Source organism: Primulina tabacum, chromosome 1, assembly GCF_025594145.1.
Source record: "Primulina tabacum isolate GXHZ01 chromosome 1, ASM2559414v2, whole genome shotgun sequence".
Classification (NCBI taxonomy): domain Eukaryota; kingdom Viridiplantae; phylum Streptophyta; class Magnoliopsida; order Lamiales; family Gesneriaceae; genus Primulina; species Primulina tabacum.
This window is the reverse complement of record NC_134550.1, coordinates 7,634,796-7,660,767: the sequence shown is the minus strand read 5'-3', so window position 1 is coordinate 7,660,767 and position 25,972 is coordinate 7,634,796. Positions and strand designations below refer to the sequence as shown.

General features: G+C 34.5%; 3 protein-coding genes across 3 annotated transcripts; 1 reads left to right on the top strand and 2 right to left on the bottom strand.

Moving 5' to 3' along the window:
- Positions 1–8,009: 8,009 nt before the first annotated feature.
- LOC142538805 (uncharacterized) lies at positions 8,010–11,866 on the bottom strand. The gene is made up of 6 exons (XM_075644105.1): positions 11,359–11,866; positions 10,404–10,881; positions 9,795–10,134; positions 9,562–9,660; positions 9,353–9,473; positions 8,010–8,525 (listed from the first exon to the last, which is right to left on the bottom strand). The coding sequence occupies exons 1-6, from the start codon at positions 11,597–11,599 to the stop codon at positions 8,308–8,310; spliced, it is 1,497 nt and encodes a 498-aa protein (XP_075500220.1). The 5' UTR covers positions 11,600–11,866; the 3' UTR covers positions 8,010–8,307.
- A 3,587-nt stretch (positions 11,867–15,453) lies between these two features.
- On the bottom strand, positions 15,454–18,073 carry LOC142538795 (uncharacterized). The gene is made up of 3 exons (XM_075644094.1): positions 17,845–18,073; positions 15,983–17,464; positions 15,454–15,812 (listed from the first exon to the last, which is right to left on the bottom strand). The coding sequence occupies exons 2-3, from the start codon at positions 17,215–17,217 to the stop codon at positions 15,566–15,568; spliced, it is 1,482 nt and encodes a 493-aa protein (XP_075500209.1). The 5' UTR covers positions 17,218–17,464; positions 17,845–18,073; the 3' UTR covers positions 15,454–15,565.
- A 4,771-nt stretch (positions 18,074–22,844) lies between these two features.
- On the top strand, positions 22,845–23,948 carry LOC142556878 (uncharacterized). Its single transcript, XM_075668377.1, has one exon. It carries the CDS (start codon positions 22,845–22,847, stop codon positions 23,946–23,948), a length of 1,104 nt encoding a protein of 367 aa, XP_075524492.1.
- Positions 23,949–25,972: the final 2,024 nt, after the last annotated feature.

Sequence of the window (25,972 nt, the reverse complement as noted above, 5' to 3'; positions counted from 1 at the left end):
ACTGACGCACCAATAATGTAACTTTAGAAAATTATAGAAGTTTGTGTGGAGGGAAGACCTATAATTCATATATGACATCAAATTCCTTAATTTGAGACGTAATTTCGGGTTCGAGATTCAATAACAACAAATATGTTCAACTCGGAAATTATAAAAGTTTGTTACTCAATCTGTAGTAGCCAATTGACTCACAAACTATATGAAATATTTATCATATTTTAATTCTAAAATTATTAATGTAATTAGCTTAAAGTAAATTAACGAGATAACAACAAACTTCCCTTGAAAGTTTTTGTGGTAAAAGAGCCAAAAGTTGGGAAATCTCAAAGCAACAAACTCTTGATGGCTTCCTATTATTGGTGTACAAACATACGAGTGAAATTGGAGATACAAGAAAGTAATACTAATAATTTCAAGAAAAAAAATATCATTTAATTAAATTATCATTGTTACAGAAATTGGAATATTTTTACATTTCTAAATTTATAGATATCTATTGACGATATCTAAAGTTAGAGTTCTCAAAAGTGTTCGGCAATAATAACATAAAAAAATTATGAGACCTTTTTACGGTTTAATTATTATGAGACCATCGAAAACAAAATTAGATCAAAATCTAAAGTTAACCATTAACAACTCTTCGTCCATGGTCGACTCTAATGCTTGATTGATTAATAAGTCGAGTTCGAGCTAGATGTGACGAGTTGCGAGCTTGATGAGTATGGTCTCAATAGACGTTACCCTTATACAGGTCATGAACTTTCACGTGTCCCGGGCTTAATCCCACATTTATTCCATACCATGTTAAGAGTAATTTTTTTTAGCCCCAAAATATAGAAGACCCGTAACCCAAATCTTTCAAAGCAAAAACTTGTATGAAACAGTCTCACGAGTTATTAGTTAGTTAATTATCAGTTAGCGATTAATTGTTAGCATTAGTTAGTTAGCTAGTAGCATATAGCCTTTGCATATATCTGTACATAACTGATTAAAGTTTTCTCAAGAGAGCAATAATTCTCTCTCAATTCTCGCTCAATATGGTATCAGAGCAATGTCTCACTCGATTGAAGATCTCCGGAATGCTCGCCGTTCGCATACTCTGATCTGACTTGGTGTTTCCGATCTAGAATCTTTTCCGATCTAGAATCATAATCTGGTTAATCTCATCGCAATGGCACAGGCGATCGCTAATCTGGATGATTCCATAAGCCCTTACTATATACATCACTCTGATGGTCCAGGGCTTGTTCTTGTTTCTCAGCCACTGACCGGAGATAACTTTGCCTCCTGGTATCGAGCAATGGTCATAGCTCTCTCAGTGAAGAACAAGCTGGGGTTTGCAAATGGATCAATTCCAAAGCCTGATAATTCCGATCCGAATTTGTTGAACTCATGGATGCGGAATAACAACATTGTGATTTCGTGGATACTTAATTCTGTATCAAAGGAAATATCAGCAAGCATCATCTTCGCAGATTCTGCTGCGGATATTTGGCAAGACCTCAAAGATCGTTTTCAACAGAGCAACGGTTCGAGAATTTTTCAACTAAGGCGTGAGTTAATCAATCATCGTCAAGGCCAAACATCTGTAAGTGTATACTTCACAAAGCTCAAAACCATTTGGGAAGAACTTAACAATTTCAGACCTCAATGTGTTTGTGGGAGCTGCTGTGAAGGGATTAAGAAACTGGAATTATATCATCAGATGGATTATGTGCTGTCATTTTTGATGGGGCTCAATGAATCTTTTTCCCAAGTTAGGAGTCAAATTTTGTTGATTGATCCTCTGCCTCCGATCAACAAAGTGTTTTCTATGATCATCCAAGAAGAGAGGCAACGTCAGATTGAAACACCCACATATTCAGCAGATGGCTTGACATTTGCAATCAAGGGAGAACCAACCAAAGTTTCAAATGATAATATGGGGACTGCATCAAAAGGTAAGCCTCGTTTCAACTCTAGGAATTATCCGAGAGAACGTCCATTCTGCTCGGCTTGCAACATGCATGGTCACACTCTGGACACATGTTACAAGATACATGGTTATCCACCGGGGTTCAAGCCAAGGCTTCTCGGAACCAGTTTTCAACTCACACTCATCCGGTCAATCAAGCTTCGAGTAAACCAATTTCATCGGAAACTGAAACTGATGTCATTGACAGCAACAATGAGCATTTCTTTCACAGTCTGAACAAGAGTCAATATGGCCAACTCATGACCATGTTTGCCACTCATCTATCATCTAATGTACCAAAGTCTCACGATACATCTAATACGTCGCATTCTTCAGGTACATGTCTTTCCACATATGTACCACATTCTTTAATATCTTCTTCCAGTTGGATAGTGGATTCAGGAGCTTCACGACATATATGTTCGAATCCTAAAGAATTTATCTCCATGAGACCCATACAGAATTCAGTTGTCACATTACCGAATCATACACATGTTAGAGTTGAGTCATGTGGCGATGTCAAGATAAATGATGGTTTAATTCTTCGGGATGTTCTGTTTGTTCCGGCCTTCAAATTCAATCTATTTTCTGTGGGCTCATTCATTGCACATAATGACATGGTTATAAGTTTTTCTCGTGATCAGTTTATGATCCAGGATCTCAATCTCAAGAAGATGATTGGCAAGGGTAACAGAGTGGACAATCTATATATTCTCGAAGCGGCCACACCATCTGAATTTCCTGTCCATAAAGTTTCTGTTCAAGAATGGCATAATCGCCAAGGACACCCTTCCAACAAGATTCTAGAACGCTTACAAGGCCGGCTTCACTGTAAAAAGATTACTTTAGACAATACTACTCCTTGCTATATTTGTCCCTTGGCTAAGCAAAAAAGGTTATCTTTTGTTTCAAATCATCATACGTCTGTCTTCATCTCCTTTTGATTTGATACATTGTGATATATGGGGACCATTTGCTGTTTCTACATTACATGACCAACGATATTTCCTCACTCTTGTTGATGATTGCACACATTTTACTCGGGTGTTTCTCATTCAAAGCAAATCTGATGCATCACAAATTTTTTCACGGTTCTATGCTATGGTAGAAACTCAATTTAACATTAAGATTAAGGCCATTAGAACTGACAATGCTCGAGAGTTGGCATTCACAGACCTGGTTCACACGAAAGGGATGGTCCATCAATTCTCCTGTGTACAAAGGCCAGAACAAAATTCTGTGGTTGAAAGAAAACATCAGCATTTGATGAATGTGGCAAGGTCATTGTATTTCCAGTCCAGAATTCCTATCAGGTTTTGGGGAGAATGTGTTCTCACAGCAACATTTTTGATAAATAAAACTCCTTCTCCCTGGCTCGATCACAAGACACCTTATGAACTTTTGTACAAGAAGGCATTTGATTATTCCACCCTCAGGGTCTTTGGATGTTTGGGTTTTGCCTCCACGCTCCCTGCTCATAGACATAAGTTTCAACCACGAGCAAGGACTTGCGTTTTTCTGGGTTATCCACCTGGAATGAAGGGGTATAAGTTGTATGATATTCACAATTCAGAGATTTTCATCTCGCGAGACGTGGTATTCTATGAAAACATATTCCTTTTTCACTCAAGTAATACCTCAGAACCATCATTAGATAATTTCCCTGATCTTGTGTTACCCAACCCAGCACCTGAAGACATCCATTCCGGTGCTCAAAGTGTCAATACACCAGAGGATTTAGTGGAGGACATACCCACCCAATCTGATTCTCCACCCACACAAGTCCTTGCACCTACTCGCACCTCTTCCAGAGTTTCTCAGCCACCGTCATACCTTCGGGACTACCATTGCAATCTGTTAATGCGTATCCCACAACCAGAATTTTCGGTTTCATATCCTTTAAGCAACCATCTTTCGTATGATCTCTTATCACAACATCATAAAGCCTTTGCTCTCAACATCTCTGCACAGTTTGAGCCAAAGTTCTATCATGAAGCTGTTCATCATTCTCAATGGAGAAATGCTATGAAAGATGAACTATCGGCCTTAGAAGACAATTGTACATGGTCTATTGTACCACTACCACAGGGCAAACACACCATTGGATGTCGTTGGGTCTTCAAAGTCAAACATGCACCCAATGGCTCGGTTGATCGATACAAAGCCCCTCTAGTGGCTAAAGGGTACACTCAACAAGAGGGTGTTGATTTCTTTGAGACTTTTTCACCCGTGGCTAAACTTGCTACTGTCAAAGTTCTCTTGGCTCTCGCTGCCATCAACAATTGGTTGTTAGTCCAACTAGACGTTAATAATGCATTTCTCAATGGCGATTTATTTGAAGAAGTCTATATGGATCTACCCCTAGGCTATTCAAAGGCACCGATTTCCAGGGCTAGTTCCAATCGCTTGGTTTGTAAGCTGAATAAGTCCTTATACGGGCTCAAACAGGCTTCTCGGCAGTGGTACTCAAAATTCTCACAGTCGCTCCTTAGTTTTGGATTTACTCAATCAAGATCAGATTACACCTTGTTCACTAAAGGCAAAGATTCATCCTTCATTGCGTTGCTGGTATATGTCGATGATATCATCATTGTTGGACCATCTCGGCATCTCATTGACTCCCTCAAAACATTCCTCAAAAGTCAATTTAAACTGAAGGATTTAGGGTGTTTAAAATACTTTCTCGGGCTGGAAATTGCTCATTCTAAGGATGGGATTTCTGTTTGTCAGCGTCAATATGCATTACAACTTTTGGAAGATACTGGTTTTCTTGCTAGCAAACCAATTACTACCCCCATGGATCCAACCATCCATTTATCAGCTGATCAAGGGGATTTACTTCCAGACTCCTCTGTCTACAGACGCCTCATAGGTCGCCTTTTGTACCTCACCGTATCCCGACTTGATATCACCTACACTGTACATAAGTTGAGTCAGTTCGTGGCTCAACCTCGCTCTGAACATTTGAAAGCTGTCCATCACCTACTAAGATATCTTAAATCATCACCAGGCCAATGCATTTATTTTTCTGCTACTTCATCTTTTCAAATTAAAGCATTCTCAGATGCCGATTGGGCATCTTGTCCTGATACTTGGCGCTCAGTCACCGGTTTTTGCATTTTTCTTGGCGACTCACTTATATCTTGGAAAGCAAAGAAGCAAACCACCACTTCTCGATCTTCTGCCGAAGCGGAATATCGGGCGCTGGCAGGAACCACCAGTGAGCTTGTTTGGATATTGCAACTGTTAAAAGACTTTCATGTTACTGTGACATCCCCAGCCACCATCTTCTGTGACAATCATGCTGCCATTCATATTGCAAACAATCCGATTTTTTATGAACGTACTAAACACATCGAGATTGATTGTCATTTTGTTCGGGAGAAGATCGTTGCCGGGGACATCAAACTTCTTCCCATCAGATCACACTTGCTACTCGCTGATATGTTCACAAAGCCCCTTCCCTTTTCTGCTTTATCGGCTCCCATGTCCAAGATGGCCATCAAAGACATTTACCGTCCATCTTGAGGGGGCGTCTGAGCTAGTTAATTATCAGTTAGCGGTTAATTGTTAGCATTAGTTAGTTAGCTAGTAGCATATAGCCTTTGCATATATCTGTACATAACTGATTAAAGTTTTCTCAAGAGAGCAATAATTCTCTCTCAATTCTCGCTCAATACGAGTCGTATTTTGTGAGACGGATCTTTTATTTAGGTCATCAATGAAAAAGTATTACTTTTTATGCTAAGAGTATTACTTTTTATTGTGAATATCGGTTGAGTTGACCAGTTTCACAGATAAAGATTCGTGAGAACGTCTCACAAGAGACATACTCATCTTTCAATCCTTGCCAGACGTAGAAAGAAAAAATCTGAAGCCAAAATTTCTTCTAACAAAGTAAATGACCCCTAATATTTGTCATATTAGCATCTGGTTTCTTTATAACGCTTAATTCACACATGTAGTTGGGACAGTTGGATCTGCTTTTACCTTTATGCAAGGTTAAAAATATATCATGTGTGATGTCGAGCTATTTGAAACATTTGGATATTATCCTTTGGTTAATCTCATGATTTCATGTTTGCACCATAAGAAATTCTGGAGGGAGCACTTCATATATTCACAGTTCAAGTGCAAAAAATTTGCATGAGATTTTCTCACGGGTCAATTTTGTAAGACGAATTTCGTACTCGATCCATGAAAAAATATATTTTTTATGTCAAAAATATTACTTTACACTTCAAATATAGACCAAGTCGACCCGTACCGTCTCATAGGATAATCATCAAATATAAGATGCAAAGCCATTTAAAAAAAAAAAAAACTATAATCAAGTATCTATGCCATGGATCGATATCTCCGAATTCCGTTTAGAAGCTATACAATTTCACAAAAATACCAATATATACACGGATCGAACTAATAAGGGATAAACAACTCAATGATGATGAATTTTTATCTTGAAAGCATGAAATTTTATTTCCAAAAATATTTTTTCCTTAGAAAAAAAACAAATAGGAGAGGGATAAATGGAGAAAAAAATTTATTTGGTAAATTATATATTATTTAAATAATTATATTTGATCGAAATTATATTTAAATAAAATCCAATAATTTTTGATATTTAAATAAGTAACATCGTAAACTTCAAATACACAATTTACGTGTTTATATAATATTTCATATTAATACTTTCAAGTTCGCCTAATAATTGTATAATTCGAAATTCATTATACTTTATATTACTAATATATAAATAAGTAATGCATATTTGAATTTAAGATTTAATATATTATTTTACTGCAAACAATAAAACTAATCGAAATACATCTTCTCAAGTGCACTCGTGTGTTTTGACCGGTGAAAACTTGAGATATTCTTAATATTCAATAGTTAACATATCGAGTATATATGCAATATTAGTAAAATAAATTTTTTGGTCTACTAATTTGTTCAAATTTGAGTTTTAGTCATTAAGTTTGGTTTTGATACATTAACTTTTAATTTTCGACTATTTTGATCAAATTTCTGATGTGACAATGAAAAATGCTGATATAATATCAAAAGATACTGACGTGACATCGAAAATTACTGACTTGCTTGATGTCACATCAGCTATTGGACTAAAATAGTCGAAAATTACAAGTTAGTATCCCAAAACCAATTTGAAAACTTAATCGAAATGGACCAAAATGCAAATTTAGATAAGTTAGTAAATAAAAAAATTTATTTTCTCTCCTCAGTGTTATGTAGCTGAGATTTGGCATGAAATAAGATGTGTAAATGTTCCATCCATATACTACTCACAATGTGATCAGGTATATTCCTTTCCTTTTAAACAAAAAAAAATTGGACATTGACAAGACTTGAAATTAAAGAATCACGTCTATTTTGCAAACTTCTTGGATACATGGTCCAATTATTATCATGTAACAATAAATACTACACTTCAGTAACATTTATTATGTTGGAAATGCAACAAATCTCAATATTAGAAGATCAAGAAGAAGATAATGTATTAATAAGATGTAATGAAATCTCCATTGATACGATGTCTTTTAGGTAAAATCTAAAAGCAAACTCATAAGAGTTTAACCTCAAAGTGGACAGTATCATACTATTGTTGAAATATGTCACTTTCATTCTATAACAAATGGTATCAGAGCCATGGTCTAAATCGAGCCGTGTGGATTAAATCTTCGGACCACATTAACACTGGTCAGGATGTTCGTTTATGCATTCGAACACGTCAGACGAAGAATGTCTGAGAGTGTAGTTTAATAGTTTGTGTATTTGGGTTTCTTATTTGGTGGAGAGTTGTTTTGTTGGGAGTGAACAATGTGATCTATTTTGAGGAAGGGACGCTCATCTTTTTATTGGAATTATCCTGATAAGGAGAATGAACCACTGCCCATACTTAGCATTCCACAAAGGTTGTATTGGATGGAGAATTGGATTTGAGGACAAGATTTTATAGGTGTTGAAAGAATTTGAAAGATAGTATATTAATTCACAAGCAAACTAAAAATAAAGGGTAATGAACTTCAAAAGAATGGAATTCAATTACATCTCAGTAGGTGAGATGGATTTAGTCATAAATATAAAACTCCTCTGTTTCATATCATTCGAATCAAACAGTACCGACTTTTGCACTCATAATCACAAATATATTTTTATATTTTTCCTTAATATATCTTATATATTCCATTGCCTACCTTACCTCAAGCCATAAACTCCCTTCAGGTGGAAAAATAGCACCACGCCTTAGTACATGAGGTTCATTCAATTTTATTAGCATTGATGAAGAAACCAATATTCTTGTCTTCCTATCTGCATCATCGGGGAGGCGAATATCAAGTCACGACTTGCAAAACAGGCTCCTCTTGTGCAGCTCCGAATACTCTTTGGAGGAATTTATCAACAATTGATACAAATTCTTCAGCCTTTTCTTCCTGGGGCAGGTGACCACAGTTCTTGATTATCTCTAGGAATGATCCGGGAATGGCCCGTGAGAGTCTTTCGGAGTTCCAAGTAGGGACAAGTCGATCCGTGTCACCAGTAACGATCAGTACTGTGGTTCATGAAGTAAATCGAGACAGTAAGAACCATATTTTTTTTATCATTTGAATATAATATCGATTCATTTTAAGTCTGCAAATATACTATCCGAGTTCAAGCACATTCATCTTGTATCAGTAGAATCAGTAAAAATAAAAAACTAAATCGGACAAGACTCAAACATAAAACGTGGAACCAACCTCTGGAGGACATCAACAAGTATAGTTCTGATCCAGTAACTATTCTCAGGCAATTGGCTTTAGTTATTCAGCAGAAATGTTCCAAGTTTTTCGTTAACATTTTCCCATATATTTTGGCAGGGATGACGAAATCGATCCTTATACTATATTTACAGGGTTAAAATTGAGATTATGACCATATATGCAGTCACTTTACACAATTTTCCTGTAAACTTTAATATGAAATATATGTGAAATCAATTTTAGTCAAATAAATATATATTCCAGTAATCAATTTATTAATTCCTGTCTAAATGCCTTAAACGGGATTTTTTTTAATGGAAAATCAGAACATTTTGATGAAAAGTACAACAATGAATTGTCCTAGACAGTTTACAAAACTAAAACTGATATCAATATATTATGGACTCAAAAAGTCGCATCTTCACAGTTGTATGACTGAAATATTGAAAATCTGCAACATTTTTTTCAATACTTGGTGCTTTTCTTTTGAAAAATGCCATTTTTCTTCTTCATATCTTTGTTTCTTCATTATTAGCTCTCTTCCAAAACAAGAAAAGACACTAGTTAGTTGCATTATCACAATAGACATAAAAAAGTCTTCAAATTAATGAACAAAAGGAAAATTTAACTTTAAAACCTGGGCAGGAGATGTCTTTCAGCCTTTCCGCCAGTGGTGGCTTCAGATTAGATGCCGTATCTGTTAGCACTGCCACTGTATATTCCACCAGAGCCCTGTCCCAGCCCTTGATCATCAGCGGCTTCATCGTGAAAAACATTTGATTACTCAATGTTTGAAAAAAACTGGTCGGCTTCGTTGTTCAGACGAGAGGAATAGCAAGTATTCACCTTTGTATAGCCGCGTAAAACATTTTCAGAAACTTGATTCGAATCATACCATGAAGCTCGAATGGCAAGTATTCCAAATTTATAGATTATCATCCTTACCTGAAACCATGAACCAGAAATCTTTACAAGAGGTATAGATATATAAAAGTTATATCATGATCATATAAAGCACATGTTTCAAAACCATTCAGGAAATCTAATATTACTCAATCCAAAATTTAAAAAATTCTTACCAACATTACACCAACTGAAGAGCGCAGGATTGAAGAAACAGCTTTCTTATACAGAGAATTTACCATGATTCCAATACTTTTTACCATGCTCACAATTGTGTCAGCAATGTATTTAGAAAACTTTAATAAAATTTTGCGAAGATTAAGAAATAGAGTCGCTGGAGTTGTTGAATTTGAGATGTTTCCCTTCATGCTGTTATCGAATCCGGCTTGATCATCTTCTCTAACTTTCCTCGTGAAAAATGGTGCAACAATGGCTGGGGAAACAAGGATTAGAGCAGCTACACGCTCCGGTGCCTCAAAATATGTATCTACAGCAACAAGGGAACCAGCAGAGTGCCTAAACTTCTCCCAGTAAATACAATAAGTATCAGAGATCTTAACTTAATATATGTAAAATTAAAATACAATAAGTATCAGAGATCTCAGACAAACTAACAGAGCTTTATTTGATTTCGAGAGTAGAAAAATCAGTAAGCTAAAACTTGCATATATTTAGTTCGCTCACTCAATATCAACAAAATCTGATAGGATGGGGGAAGGGTGATTAAATATTTAAGTGGCTACAAAAAAATTGCAGGATCCAGTTCACATTCCGATAGCACATACCCCACAAGAACGACCTTCTCAGCAGCTAAGAAATTGATGAAGAAGAGTGTCGCCAACACGGAGAACATCATGGAGTAAGGATTTAAAGGTCTTCCATCTTTGTTATTCATAGATGAATCCTTGATAGTATTTACCCTTGATGTCAATCCAAAAGCTGGTCTGTCAAAAGCGAGAACCTTAGACCCCGTGGTCTGGGCTAAAGGTTTCATGACCCGGTTCCAAGAAAAGACCGAGGATCCGAACCCATGTAACAAAATCAAAGGAAAACCGACCCTTTCAGTAACACTACTTGTCCCTTCTTGTAACGTTTTTAAAGCTGGAAACTCAGAATCACAAAGTTTGTGGTGGAACTGTACCCCATTAAATTCACAGAAACAACTGTCCGGATCAGCTAATAGTGTTGGATCTTCTATTTCCTCTTGATCCGTGCCAGCAATACTTCGTGTTTTCTGATTTGGTTTTGCTCCAAACAGTTGCTCTAGAAACATTCAGAAAACACCCTTTAGCATAAGACACATGGCAGTCAACGTGCATCAAACAAATAATCTGAAGTTGGTATTTTCTGTTTCACGTGGTTCTGATCACCCCATCCTAGTACACGATACTCAAATAATCAACGAAAAACTGACTAATCTTCGTCATTTAGAAACATAGTACTTTCACATAGATCAAAATCTAAAGTTGCACCACCCTTTATAATCTTGTATATAACTAACACGAGGACAACAAAATTCAATTATTCCTTAGTATAATTCTCAAATTCCAAGCTGTAGCAAGCATTTAAACAACCATTTCCTAAACTAATAAAATCAATAAGTTGAACTCTTGCATATTAAATCAATTTCAATTTTCACATGAGAACTATAGCTACATTGGGCCAGTGCACCTACTAGTCTAAGTTCTAACCCCTGATTCAGATAAAAATCCTAAATGGGAAATTTCATCAAAGTGTTACCCGAATATTCGTCCCCGGAGCCATTGAGTGGAGGAAAAGAAGAAACCGAGGCAGAGGCCTTTGCAAGAAACTTCCGCTTTGAACTGGGTTTTTGGAAGGAAACAGATGAAGAAAAAGGAAATTTTGACAGCTCCCAGCTCCGAAATCTCTCGAAATGCACTCGAATCGGTGAACTTTGTTGCAAATTTGGGAGCCTGACAATGATGAACTGAGGATTTCCATACACTGCACTTGAACTCATGTGTAGTTTTTACTCCTCCAAGCAGAGAAATCTTGAAAAATTATGCGGAAAATGCACCAAAGGTCTTGATTATTGATGGAGGGAAGAAGAACGGATATTCATATACGACAATTTCTGGGAATTCTGTAGCGGGTTTTCGTCCAATGTAGGAGACTAAGAAAACGACGTCGCATCTACCATTGCAGGAGATTATGCTGTTCTGTACCGAAGTCGTTGCCCAATGATGAAATCAATCGCTAGGAGTTTACGTCGTACCACCAGATTTATGAACCTTAATTTCCAAATATATGCATATATATGTACTTTGATTTTCATATAATGTAATGACGCTATTAAATAGGTTTAAATTATTTTAAGAACAAATTATTTTATCCAAATTTGAATAAGTAGTTCAAAAAGTGATAATATTCATAGTTTTTTGTTAAATATTTCTCACACTATGATTCAAAATACAAGCAATACTTTAAAAATTCATATTCATAGTGATATAAAATTATGAAGTTTTAGGTTGTGTTTAGACAAGTGAATTTGAGTCCATAGACTTCAAAATCCTTATTTTGATTGGATGAATAAAATTTTGAATTGGATTTCAAAATCACTTTATATCAAATTAAGTAAATTTAGTATTAATTATATTGAATTTCAAATTTATACAAATAATGTAATTTCAAATTCATCACTAAATCCCATGTGTTTAATTATTTTCTAGTTTATATAAAGCTAAGTTGGGCATTGTAGAGTTTCTTAATGAACCATCGATCGAGCTTTTCTTGAGCTGAAAATCGTCAATAAAAAATAAATCTTTTATGCTCGAATAAATCACAAGTGTTCAGGTCAAATTATAGTATAGTGTAGAAAATACGAGCATCGTTCTTATATAGATTGATTAGATAGATTTGTCTTAAGCACAATTCTTTAGCGAACTACAACAAAAAGATGAAATTTAAAAACTAAAGTGAAAGTAAAATAAAAGCATTCAATAAACGCAATAAAAATAATTTAAATCAAATGAATAAATAAACAACTGTAAGGATCTCGGTTCACATATTCTTTACTCTTCTCTAATGATTGAGTTTCAATTCGTATGCCATATTTTTTTATGGAATTCTTTAATTTATCCATATATTCTGTCGAACTACATTAATCTAATTAACAAAATACAATAATTAAGTGTCATTGTGTTATTTAAAAATTAGAATATCATTAACGAATCGCAATTTTATTTTCTTACATGACATAATTTTAAATTCTTATACGCGTGGCAGTGAAGAATACACATACTTGGATGCTAATGGATAAAGTTGTTAAGCACATAAGTCAGAGGAGATGCGTTCTTATTTGTTATTATTGTCTCATACATCTTATAGATCAATCTTACAATTTTCCTATAGTAAGTCGTTCTCCAACTGAAACAGTATTACTCGTTAAGATCTGATGTCACTATTTTACAACCTGCTTAACCAATCAGATCAAACGACGCAAAGTTTGACACACGAGAACTTCTGATCAAGTCACTCATTCTGGTATTACTAAAATTCATACATGTTTAACCAATATCCCTCCCAAGTAGTATAGAAATATGCTTCTTGGATACTGGAACCTATGACCTCGTTTTGATATCAACTGTTAAAATAAAATATTTATTATTAGTCCAAAAATTATAGTTGTTAGTCAAGACATAATTTTATTTTCTTATGGCAAAGCAAAGTGCGCCTACTTGGGTTCTAATGGGTCGGGCTATTGGACCTATGAGTCCGAAGATGTACATGTCTATTTGTTTGCGTTGTCTCATATCCATTAGATATCAGTATTACGCTTTTTCTACCGCCGATCATGTCCTCAGCAAAGATAATATTACACGTTAAGTATACATGTCAAAACGGGCTGACGGGGCGGGCCAGCCCGCCACCCGCTGCAACCCGCCATTAGGCAGGGCGGGGCGGACCAGCCCGCCATTTTGGCGGGCCTCTAAATGGCCAACTCAGCCCAACCCACCTTGGGCCGCGGGTTAGGCGGGCCAACCCGCTTATTATTTTTTTTAAAAAAAATACTAAACAATATTAAAATAAACATAGAAGAAAAATATATTTCAGTCAAATAATTTCATAAAAAATTTAAAAACATTGAAATAAGACATTGAAAACATACAACAATCAACATAATCCATAAAAAAATAAAATGCTTATTCTAATTCACACAAGATTTCATCGTACACATGTACTAAAAATTAACTCATGTAATATCACCAACCGTAAATACAATGAAACCTTTAAATGTGAATTCCAAATCTTTTTTAGTATACATTTTCTCCAATTTCTTAAGGGTTTGTCATCACAAGAAAACAAAAATTAACGATCTTAAGGGTTTGTCCGCACAAGACACCTAGCTCTTACCCTCTACATTTTATTAAAAAGTGAGAAACATTGGAAGATAACACAAAGTCGAGAAAACAGACGGTTGTAAATTTCAGAAAATATTATGTGTTCAACAATACACATAATTACTTTATTTACTATATTATTTCGATAATTCTGGATTAATTCGAGTTAAACATTAAAAAAAGGGAGGAGACTGGAGAGTATAACATCTTAAAAAAAAATAGAAGCATAGAGATTTTATCAGATTGATTGAAGTTAGGCACATGAGAAAAAATAAGGAAGAAATATGAATTTTTATATAAAACTTAAAAATATAAAATTCGACCCTGATTTGACGGGCCAGCCCGCAACCCAAACGGGCTCAACCCGTTTGGCCCGCCTCCAAACGGGCTGCTATTTTATCAACCAAACCCGCTCAATTTTTATGGCGGGGCGGGTCGGCCCGACGGGCCTGACCCAATTTGACAAGCATGACGTTAAGGTCTGACGTCTCTCTTTACGATCCACCTAGTCAACCAGATCAAATGACTTAACGTCAGAAGTTTGTCGCACAAGAACTTACGTAGATAAATAGTATTTCTTTTTCGTGATTTCATTAATTCAAAAATTGTCCACATAATTTTCTATAGATAAAGAAGTTGATAATTTATGGAGCATCATAATATCTTCTAAAAGAAATATTATTAACAACCACAAACACTTTAGGTATACGTCAAGATACTCAATAATTTTTTTATAAAATTAATTTAATACTTTTCAATTAGTTTTTGAAAGAAAATAAACAACTTAGCTTTTGGGGTACTTTCGACATTAAAATTTTGGAGAAAATAGTTTTTGTCCACTAACTTCCTCAATTTTGAGTTTTGATTAATTACATTTTGATTTTGGTACATTAGTTTTTAATTTTCGATTATTTTGATCTAATTGCTAATATGTCATCCGAAAATCAAACGTGACATAAAAAATATTGACTTGTCAAATGTCATGTCAGTATTTGGACCAAAATAACATAAAATTTAAAAAAATATTAAAATTAAACTTTAAAAATTTAATAGATGAAAACTTAAAATAAAAAAACTTGAACAAAAAATTATTTTCCTAAAATTTTGTACCTAGGTGATTCACAACCACTCATCCAATGGTATGACCGAGAAGGTATGACACTGGCTATATATCTCCCAGTTTATTTTGTTTCATATTTGACTCAATTTCTAAAATAATTCGAATCATATAATCTTTTTTAACATATCTTTCAATTTATTATCTTCATATTACAGGTCATTTATCATGTTATCTCGTCTCATGAATCAAGTGATACTTGTAAAGTGTGATTCGACTTTTCTTCTTACATAAATATATGTGCAATAACCAGTTCCGAATTTATTGAAGGAAACATCATTTAAAATAGAAGATGAATATGTTCTTTTACCCCCCTTGGCCTCCAATCTGTAGGCCACATAATTCATGATTAACTCATGATACAAAAACTATTTTTAATTCGACAATATGTATAATATACCCATTCTTGGAGCACATTGAATGTTCAATGGAAGAATGATCTCCTCCTACATAACAAGAGTTTGATGCACTACAAGTTTGGATTATGGGGCATGTTGGGAGGAAAACAAGTTTCTTCGCCACCGGTGCTCCACAAGAAATTGGCATATCTTGAAGCGTAGTAAGAGTTCTCTGGCTCCGCGGACAAAGCTTGCAGGAATCTCTCCTCTGCTCCCCAGATGTCCCTCCGAACCATCCACAAGAAGTTGGCGTATAAGCTCAAACATTCTGCATCCGGTGGGGGTATCTGTAATGCTCTTTTGTAGCATTCCTCGGCTCTGTCAAGCGTCATGCATTAGCATCGATGTCAAGTACTTAAGTCCAATCTATGTGTATATGTGTGTGACTGCTCTGAGATGTTTTTACATATTACGAGTCGGAAAACATATTTTGTACTATTTTGATTACTTAAATAGATACCTAGACAAGAGATATAGCAGTATTATACCTGTCATAATCATGAGCAAAAAGGTGCAAGAACTGCGCATAGTTGCAAAGCAAGAGTGCATTGTCAGGTTCATAAGACAAATTCATCTGATATAAAAGATCAGTTCTGAGGTACTCTTCATAGCCATCAGGTTCAAGCTCAACCGACAAGGGTGCAATGAAAATATTCTTCATTTCTTGATTGATTGCCTGATCCTCGACCCCTTCTCGCATCTTATTCACCTCATCCACCATCGAGTTCCATAGATTCATTTCAACCACACTCCCCAACTCATGATCAGTGGTAGGTGCCTTTCCAACAAGGGTTTCTCTGCCATTTCCTGAGGCCAAGTCCACTTGTTTCTCCTGGGTCCACAGTGCATCAGTTGAAGATTCGCAGATGGCCACCCTCGATTGTGAGGCTATGGCAAGTGCAACATCATGGGAGGCAGAATAGACACCAAAATTTGCCAAAAGAATCATTACATAAAGCATCAAAGACGGTGTCCTCGAAAAAACTTGTTGGAAAAGCCAAACAAATGAAGAATTCATGTCTTTCTGCACTTTGGATATGATGACTTCTAAATCTTCATTACACAAAGCTTCTCTCATCTGCAGAGCATAGGTCTGAAGTTCAACTATGATGAAAACCATCGAGGCAAACGCTGCCTTGATCGAGCAATAGACCGACTCTTTAGGCTCTGTGAACCCTTCTTCACATTGTAGTTTCTTCTTTATCATCCTTAGAGACAAGGGAATCTCCAAACTCTTAGCCTTCTGCTCGATAGTGGCCCACACAGCAGTTTCTTGATCTGGCCGATCGGTGAACTCCAGCCTAATGCCAAGCATCATCGGCTCCAAGAAATCAAACCGTGTACCCGAGAACAAATCTTGATCCCTCCCAACAACAGGGTCTCTCTTAGATATCGTGTAATGTGCCTTCTTATTCGTGCCTCCTTCGTTCTCTTGGCTACCAGTAGTAAGTCCATGGTTTTTACCCAATCCTTGCACATGAAGGGGTGATTCCTCGTGATAAATTTCACCCAAATTTAAACTACAAGATCGCCGAACGGGTCGAGATCTTGAATTTTTTAAACTTTGAGACTTCCCAAAATTCTTGTATACAAAGGAGGTGGAAAGAACGAGGGAGACGGCCCTATCCGTGCCGGAGTACTTCTTCAAACAATAAGAGTTGAAAAGAGACGATGGCACTAAAGAAGCAAATTCTGCACTTGATGCAACCACTTTGAGCTTCATGGTTTGATGATCACAGAATATCAAGTGAGTAAATTAATCACAAAGGAAAAAGGGATAGGAGAGGCCAAAGGCCGAGCTAAAATCAAGGAGGTGACTAAAAATAGATTTAAAAAAATGGACAAGAAATGGTCAAAATCAAGATAACAGAAAGCCCGTGTAAAAGGGCTTCTTCTATGAATCAGTATCGGATCTCGGATAGGAAGAGTCGAGTCTAGATTACTCTTTTCATGTTGCTTACTAATGAAACCTGTGAAATACAGAAGAAAATCAAAGCAATAAATTAAGCCAAGAATGGTCAATCATAAGGAGAAACTAAAATCTTGCAACTTTCTTGCAAATTTCACGCTTCATTATCTCTACTCCCAAACCAAACATCTCAAAAATATCTAGCATATAAAAGTAAACATGAGCGCATTCTTCCACCATTTTGAATCTTACATTGCATTATTTTAATAAAAGTTATGTCACGTGTAAGAAGCCCATCAACATATTAACATCAATACACAAGGCTTCGATGAAACTCGCTAGCAAGAAACACTTGGCTCATCGAGAAACAAGAAAAGAAAAGATTCCTCTAAAAAGAAACATAGGAAATCGAGATTTGGCAAAAGGGTTTTAGAAACTCACCAAGATTAATCAAATGCCATAAAGGGAAGCTCTGAAAGTTCAAGAAAAATGGAAGCAAGTTCAGTTTCTTGGATTTGATACCTTATTTTTTTTAATATGTGTTTATTAATTCAAGAAACCAGATAATTTGAGAAAAAAAGTGAGCGATAGGATGACAGAATGGGAAGACGATATTTGGTAAGCACCAAAAAACAAAACAAAAAACAACAGAATGGGAAGACGATATTTAGTAAGCACCAAAAACTAACAAACAAAAAACCAACAAACAAATGCACTTTTTAGGATCGGTGGGTCTGCTTTCAGGATCAGACCAACTTCGTGTGTTTAATCACAAATAAATTTTGAGGGATTTAATAGTGAAAAAATTATTTGGCAGGGAAATATGTGGCATCTTCATGGAAACGTCTAATCGAAACGTGTTATTTCGTCTTTATTTTAATATGAAAAAAGGGTGGGTTTTTTATGATTACTTTTTTTTAAAAAAAATAAATTCCAAAAATACATTAAAATGAGCAATAATCCAAAAATACCGCAAAACTCCAATGACAATAGCGGACACAGTAATTTTTTCATCCTTTAATTTAAAAATAAACTGTTGGCTTCATAATTTACTGGGTTAAGGAATACTTGTTGATATTGCATGCAACAATAAGCTTCATGATTGCTTCCGCGATCGTTTTTGTAGATGCTTGTTTAGGGTTAAAGGATGTATCAATACTACATAATTGGCCTGTATATATATATATATAAATTGGTAATATTTTGTGTATATAAATATTTGCGTTTGGATCTCAAACAATAGGGCCGGACCAAAATGGTTTTGGTTCCAAATCATACAAATAATAATAAAAATTAACTAGTATGTTCAACAACAATAATAATAATAATAATAAAAACTAGGCTCCAACAAGGTCTAGGGAAAAATTCTAGCACGCCGCCACCAGGGCGGAGATGTCTCCACTGTCCTTGGATCGTCCTGCTGCTACAAGTTTGAGCTCAAGCAGCATAAGATCAATAATGTTAATGTGATTAAAATGTCGATACGTTACATCAGTGTTATGTTAGTCAGATCAGTGTGACACGTTAAGATCAAATTTTGACAAAATAGACTATAGAGATTACAAAGATTCAAACATAAATGACTAAAATTTTAATTTTCTGTATGTTTTTGTTTGCGTATCAAATAATCAGAAGATTTAAATTAGATAGTGCAAAAGTCGAGTTTGCCATATCATAAAGCCATTTGTCAACTTTAATTTTCCCATTTGAACAGTTGAATTAATGTGACTTTGGACTTTTGAAGGCTAGTGATCGATTTACATTTTGCTACTGGAGAATATATATATACTAGGAATGATCACGTGCGATGCACGTGGTGATTAATAATGAAAAATATAATAACGAGATTTAGATAATTTTTAAAATCGTTTCAATAACATCTTGTTTATGAGTATTTATTAATCTAAATATATCAAAATACAATAAATAAAAATACATCATGACGATAAATCAAATATATTCACTTATTTATATAATATTTTTCAATTTACATGATTATAACATAATGACAGCTCTCTTAAATTAACAAAGATATTTTTCATCCAAATATCATTCACAATGAAAAACAATATAAATAAAATTAAGAGAAGAGTAAATTTTACTAAAACCAAAATCACAATATATTTAAATGGAGTGCATATAGTGATTGTCAAATAAAATTATCTTAATTAACTAAATTATCATAATGATGTTAGAATAAAACCCATAAACTTGTTATTAAGTTAAATATCAATTGTGTTTTTGCTAACTTTTAACTTATTGCGAATTTTGTTTAACTTTTTCTTTTTATAGAATAGATATTACAAATCAACTCAAATATTTTAAACGGTATAGTAGCTCAATCGTCATGATTCGATCGATGTATCCAACAAGGACAATTATTGCATTCCAACAATATCAATAATTACACTAATTGCAATCTATGAGAATCGATATCATGACTTTGACTCTTATATATACCAATTGTAAGATCATGCATTTGTCGATTTACCAAAAGTTATAACCGGGGTAACGATGCAACATTAACTAAAATCTTTTAAAATCATAAAACAACTCAAACGTCACATTTGGATTGTTATATCTTACATAAACAATTATTGCACCTAACAAATATGATATAGTTGTTATTTTACATTTTAGAAATCATTTTTCTAAATCAAATTTATTCTCACTAATCAAATAGTTTCATCGAACACAAAGTAATTTTAATTGCTAATAATAATTTAAACACAAATATTAATTGTTAGGATGACCACTCTATGTCATCACCTATGCTTCATTAAGTTGCAATCATAGTAATAATGCACAATGAATTGGTAAACATGAATTGGTAAACATAACTTAGTTAATTTAATATGTGAGTAATATTAAATAACAATTTTGTTATTTTGAAATGTGAAAAATAGTTTTTATGTATATAAATTCATCATATATAATGATAAATTAATTAATATGTAGAAAAGAGAAAAATTATTTTTTATGTATGTAATTTCATCATATACAATTAGAAATTAATTAATAGGTTGAAAAGAACAAACAAAATAACAAATCAATATATTATATACAATGATTTCGTAATAGAATAATGCTAATATAACCATACTTTGTATTATGTTTAGAACGCAATTGAAAATTAATAACAAAAATATATAATAATAGAAACTTTTAATTTTAAAAACATTATTATCTAAAATATTATCATAATACATAATGAATCATAAATGAAATCACTAAATTATTGAGTAACTATTTATTTAATTATTACTTAAATCAATTTATAAAAGAAAATAAAAGATAAGATATAAATATTAAATATTCATTAGCAACCATGAAGAAATACACTAATTTTAGTGACAAATTTTAGTTAGCAACAAAGAAAAATTATAGGTAAATTGATAAATTCAATATGCATTAATATCCAAAAGCATTTAAGATAGACAATAAATTATAAAAGAATCCATCAAAAAAATTATTGATTTAATTTGCTACATTAAATGAATAAGGGTATATTGGAAAATTCACAATTAAAAGTCATATATTATATGTATGTTAGATATATATCAAACCATTAATTAATAGGGTGGATTTAATTAGACAAGTAATCGCGATCACTCAATAAAATATTTATTTTTTAAAAAATAAATTAATAAAATAAAATTTAATTTAATTTAATTTTATGTATCACCTCAACGCTTAATTAATGCTCCAATAATTAATGGTTTTGTCAAAATATTTCTAATAAACTTATATTGAAATTTGAACATGCATGCAAAGAAAAACGTGTTAGAATTATTTTATTATGATGACATTTTAGCTATACAATTATATTGATTACAAGAAAATATTTAAATTAAAAATTTTGACAAATAAATTTTTTATGTGTGTATACTAACTAGTAATTCTTATATTTATAAATCAATTTTATGCGTGTGAGTCGAGACAAATTTTTTTTTTGTCATGTGAAATTTTTGTATAAAAAATCTAATGTTTTTATTAAATTAAGAACTATGGATATGATTTTTATATAATTCTTTTTGATAACTATTTACAATAATTATTTAAGTATGACACAATTTTGTTATGTTTAGAATTTACGGTGTTATATTGTAAATTTTTACAATTTTTTAAAAAAAAAATTCGTAAGGACACTATAAATAGTTATTCTACATTTTTTTATGACTATTCCGTGCGTATTGTGGAAACCATCGGGCTAACATTGTAACATGCAAACTATGTTAGTCAGATAAACTACATCGATAAAATCTTATATGACATGCTCATCCAAAAAATTGTTTGTAGAAGCAATTGGAATCATAATAATTAACCAAGCGCTCACATACTCCACCAACAGAACCGGTCCTAGATTTTGAAGGGTCCAACAGGAAAAATATTGGATCATTTGTATTCATATAAAAATAATAATAAAATCAAAGATATAAATATAATTTCATTTTTTGATCACATAATGAGATCTATAATAAAAAAAATATTATATTCTATATTGATAACGATCGGTATCATTATATCATAGAAAAAGAAATAGATATTTTATTTCAAATAACTATGAAAAAACTGACCTTCTTGCATTTTTATTTGCAAAGTTGAAAGGAATATTGTATTCCAAAATTCATTTTAGATATTATTTTGATTTTGCACTTCTAGACAAATTTAATAGATTTGTTTTTCCAATATTTATTATATCCTATCATTAGGAATGATTCAATTTAGTTGGAAAATTATCTATAAGATATAAGTTTTTTTGTTTATAGGTGTGAAGGATCCATGAAGATCTAGGTCAAAGAAAAGACTATATATACAAGGGTCCATTATCAATAGAGGGTGACGGCCGCAGGAGTTTTTGCTGGTGAAGACTTGCATACAAAGCATGAGGGTTCGTCAGTCAAGTGACGGTGTTGCTAATTGGTGTAACCTACATCCAAGAACAACACTGACGCAGAGTGGTTGTTTGAAGGGTGTTTGTTTTTCGGTTTTGTGTGTGAACAATACGTTGCTTGCATCTGATGTTTATTTTGAATTATATATTGATGCAATTTAATTCCTTGGATTGTCAGGGAATTTAGTTTTGTTAAGTTTCAATAGTATTGATTTTTGGTGTTAACGATTTACAGATTTTCTAGTGAATTTCTTGTCATGAGGCATTGCACAAGTACTAGTACTTGTGCATGATTTTACCGAAGTGTTCATTTATTATATGTTCTATTGTTTGCCTTTAATATTTAATTTTCGCTGCCGTGTTGTGTCCTGTGTTGACAACACCGTACACAACACTTAATTCTAACAAACTAGTTTTGAACTGATAAGTTTCTGTACGTTTATGCGAAGTAATCCTTTCAAGTGGTATCAGAGCCAACACTTGATACACTAAGTGATTGATTCTGACATTCTGCTGTTCGTACAGGGGGAATGATACTAATAACCTAATGGATTCACTAGCATCAAGCACCGCGTTCAGACCACCAGTTCTCGATGGGTCAAACTATGCCCTCTGGAAAGTCAAGATGAGGATGTTCATCAAATCTATTGATGAAAGGGCCTGGCAACGTGTCTTAGACGGATGGTCTCCACCGAGGACTGTTGATAATGATGGAGATAGCATAAGTAAACCAGAAAGTACTTGGTCCAACGATGAAGTCCAAATCTCGAACTTAAATTCGAAGGCACTCAATGTTATTTTCACATCTGTGGATATCAATATGTTTAGTCTTATAACCAACTGCATCTCTGCCAAGGAAGCTTGGGACACTCTTCAAAAGCACTGTGAAGGGTCAGAAAGTGTTCGCAGAACCAAACTCGGAATGTTAACCTCAAAATTCGAAAACTTAAGGATGGAGGAAAACGAGGCTATTGTGGAATATGATCGAAGATTGCGTGACATTGCAAATGAGGCCTTTAGTCTCGGTGATCCTATGTCAAACGAAAGATTGGTTAGCAAGGTATTGAGATCCCTTCCTGAACGCTTTAATATCAAAATATGTGCTATTGATGAATCCAAGGACATCTCCACACTTAATCTGGAGGACCTGATAAGTTCTCTCAGAACTTTTGAGATAAATCTAGACCTGCAGAAAAGAAATACTGGAAAGGCTGTTGCGTTACAATCTACTGATGATTCAGTGATTAGCCTAATTCAAGAGGCGAAGGATTCTGATCTTGGTGAGGAATCAATCTCCTTGATCACAAAGAAGTTTGGTGACTACCTGAACAGAATGAGAGACAAGAAGAAATCCGGATCAACACCAAGACCACAATCTATCCCTTTTGATAGAAATAAAACAACAGCACAGACTCAAGTAAATTCCAGATTCAAAACCAATTCATCAGGTTGCTCAGAAGCAACGAAACTTGATTCAATCCAATGCCGAGAATGTTCTATATTCGGGCATTATGCAAATGAGTGTGCAAATCGCCTCCGCAGAAACAAAAATATGGCAGCCTCCCTGAGTGACGATGACACAGATGAAGAATGTAACTTGAAGGAAGGAGATGATTGCACCGCTCTCTCTGCCATGCACAAAGATATCTAAAAACTACAGGTCAATCCCTTTGGTGTTGCCACTGGTGCTGCAACACCCAGCCGCAACACTGTGTCAAAGTCACTGTGCCTTAATGCCAAATCAATGGATAACATTGTGCTGACGAAATCCAAGAATCTGACCAAGAAGAACTCACTATTGACATTGTGCAAATGATGTACGAAGAATTATATGGTGATTGGCTCAAGAGGAATGAAACAAATTCAATTCTGTCAAAAGAAAACACCGACTTAAAGAGTAGTTTGACTCGTCTTGATGAGTAAGAAGGATTTAGAACTATGTCGAGTCAAAGACGAACTAGATAAGGCATCAAAGACTCTTGCTAAATTCAATTCAAGCTCATCTAAACTTGGCACAATGCTAAACTGGGGAAAGGAAGATAGATTTGGTCTTGGATATGTTGAAAGTACATATGAGCACGGTGAAACATCCAACACTGATTCAAAGACTACGGTATTTGTGAAGGGTATAGGAGACTGCACTGTCCCATCAATTTCAAATCCACCTATGAAAACTGCACCAAACTCGAAGCAAATCACTGAACAGAAGCTAAAAACACCAAGCTCAGACTGGTCACACTCAAAAGTTCTCCCTTCATCAAAGAAGCCTCAAGTCAAGAAGAAAGTGAGAACTTCTCAACCCAAGCAGAGAAAGCGTCTCTTCATCTGTCACTACTGTCGTAAGACTGGGCACATCAAACCTTTCTGCTACAAACTCAGAACTGACTATCTCAGGTGGCATTCAAATCAGGTGTTGCATAAGGTGTTGTCCAACACCTTGTCAAACACCACATCCAAAAGTTCTTCCACTAAGAAAATTTGGGTACCAAAAACTATTATACAATGCAATGTCATTTACACATCGCTGAAAACTAACATTGCAGGAGCATGGTACTTTGACAGTGGGTGTTCCCGTCACATGACAGGTTCTAAAGAACACCTCATTGATTATTCTGAACTAAAAAGTGGACATATAACTTATGGAGGTGGTGCCAAAGGGAAAATTGTAGACAAAGAAACCCTGAATGTTGATGGACTTCCCATGCTTCACAATGTCCTACATGTTGAAGGACTTAACTCGAATTTAATAAGCATAAGTCAACTTTGTGATGATGACTTACATGTTAGGTTCAACAAGAATAATTGTGAAGTTTTTAATGATGCAAATGTTTGTTTTATGACAAGAACACGGTCTGCTGATAATTGCTATCTTGTGGGAGATAGTAATGATTGTCGAAGTGCCAAGGTAAGCAATCTGGATCTATGGCATCAAAAACTGGGTCATGTGAGCTTCAAAACCTTGAAAAATCTCTGTAAGTATGAAGCTGTGAGAGGTATGCCTAATTTGTGTTCAGACAATGCATATATTTGTGGATCATGTCAAAAAGGTAAACAAACCCGTGTTGCACACCCGGTGTTGCAACACTTTGGGACAACACGGTGTCTTGAACTTCTATACATAGATCTAATGGGTCCAATGGACGTTGAAAGCTTGGGAGGTAAGAAATACTCACTCGTTTGTGTTGATGATTTTTCTCGTTTCACTTGGGTAAGTTTTATAAGAGAAAAATCGGATACGTTTGATGTCTTCAAGAAACTGCATGCAAGAATAACCAACTTGCATGATGAGAGAGTTGTTAGAATACGAACTGATCATGGGAAAGAATTTGAAAATTCTCTCTTTACTTCCCTATGTGAAAAGAAAGGAAACTCTCATGAATTTTCTGCTCCTAAAACTCCTCAACAAAATGATATAGCCGAAAGGAAGAACCGAACTCTTCAAGAAATGGCACGAGTCATGCTGAGCTCAAAGAATGTTTCTAAGAGGTTCTGGGCTGAAGCCTTGAACACAGCTTGTCACATTTCTAACCGTGTGTTTCTAAGAAGTGGATCCACTATGACCTCCTATGAAATCATCATGGGGAGGAAACCAAATCTCAAATACTTTCATGTTTTCGGATGTATTTGCCACGTCCTAAATGATCGAGAACATCTCGCCAAATTCAATTCCAAAAG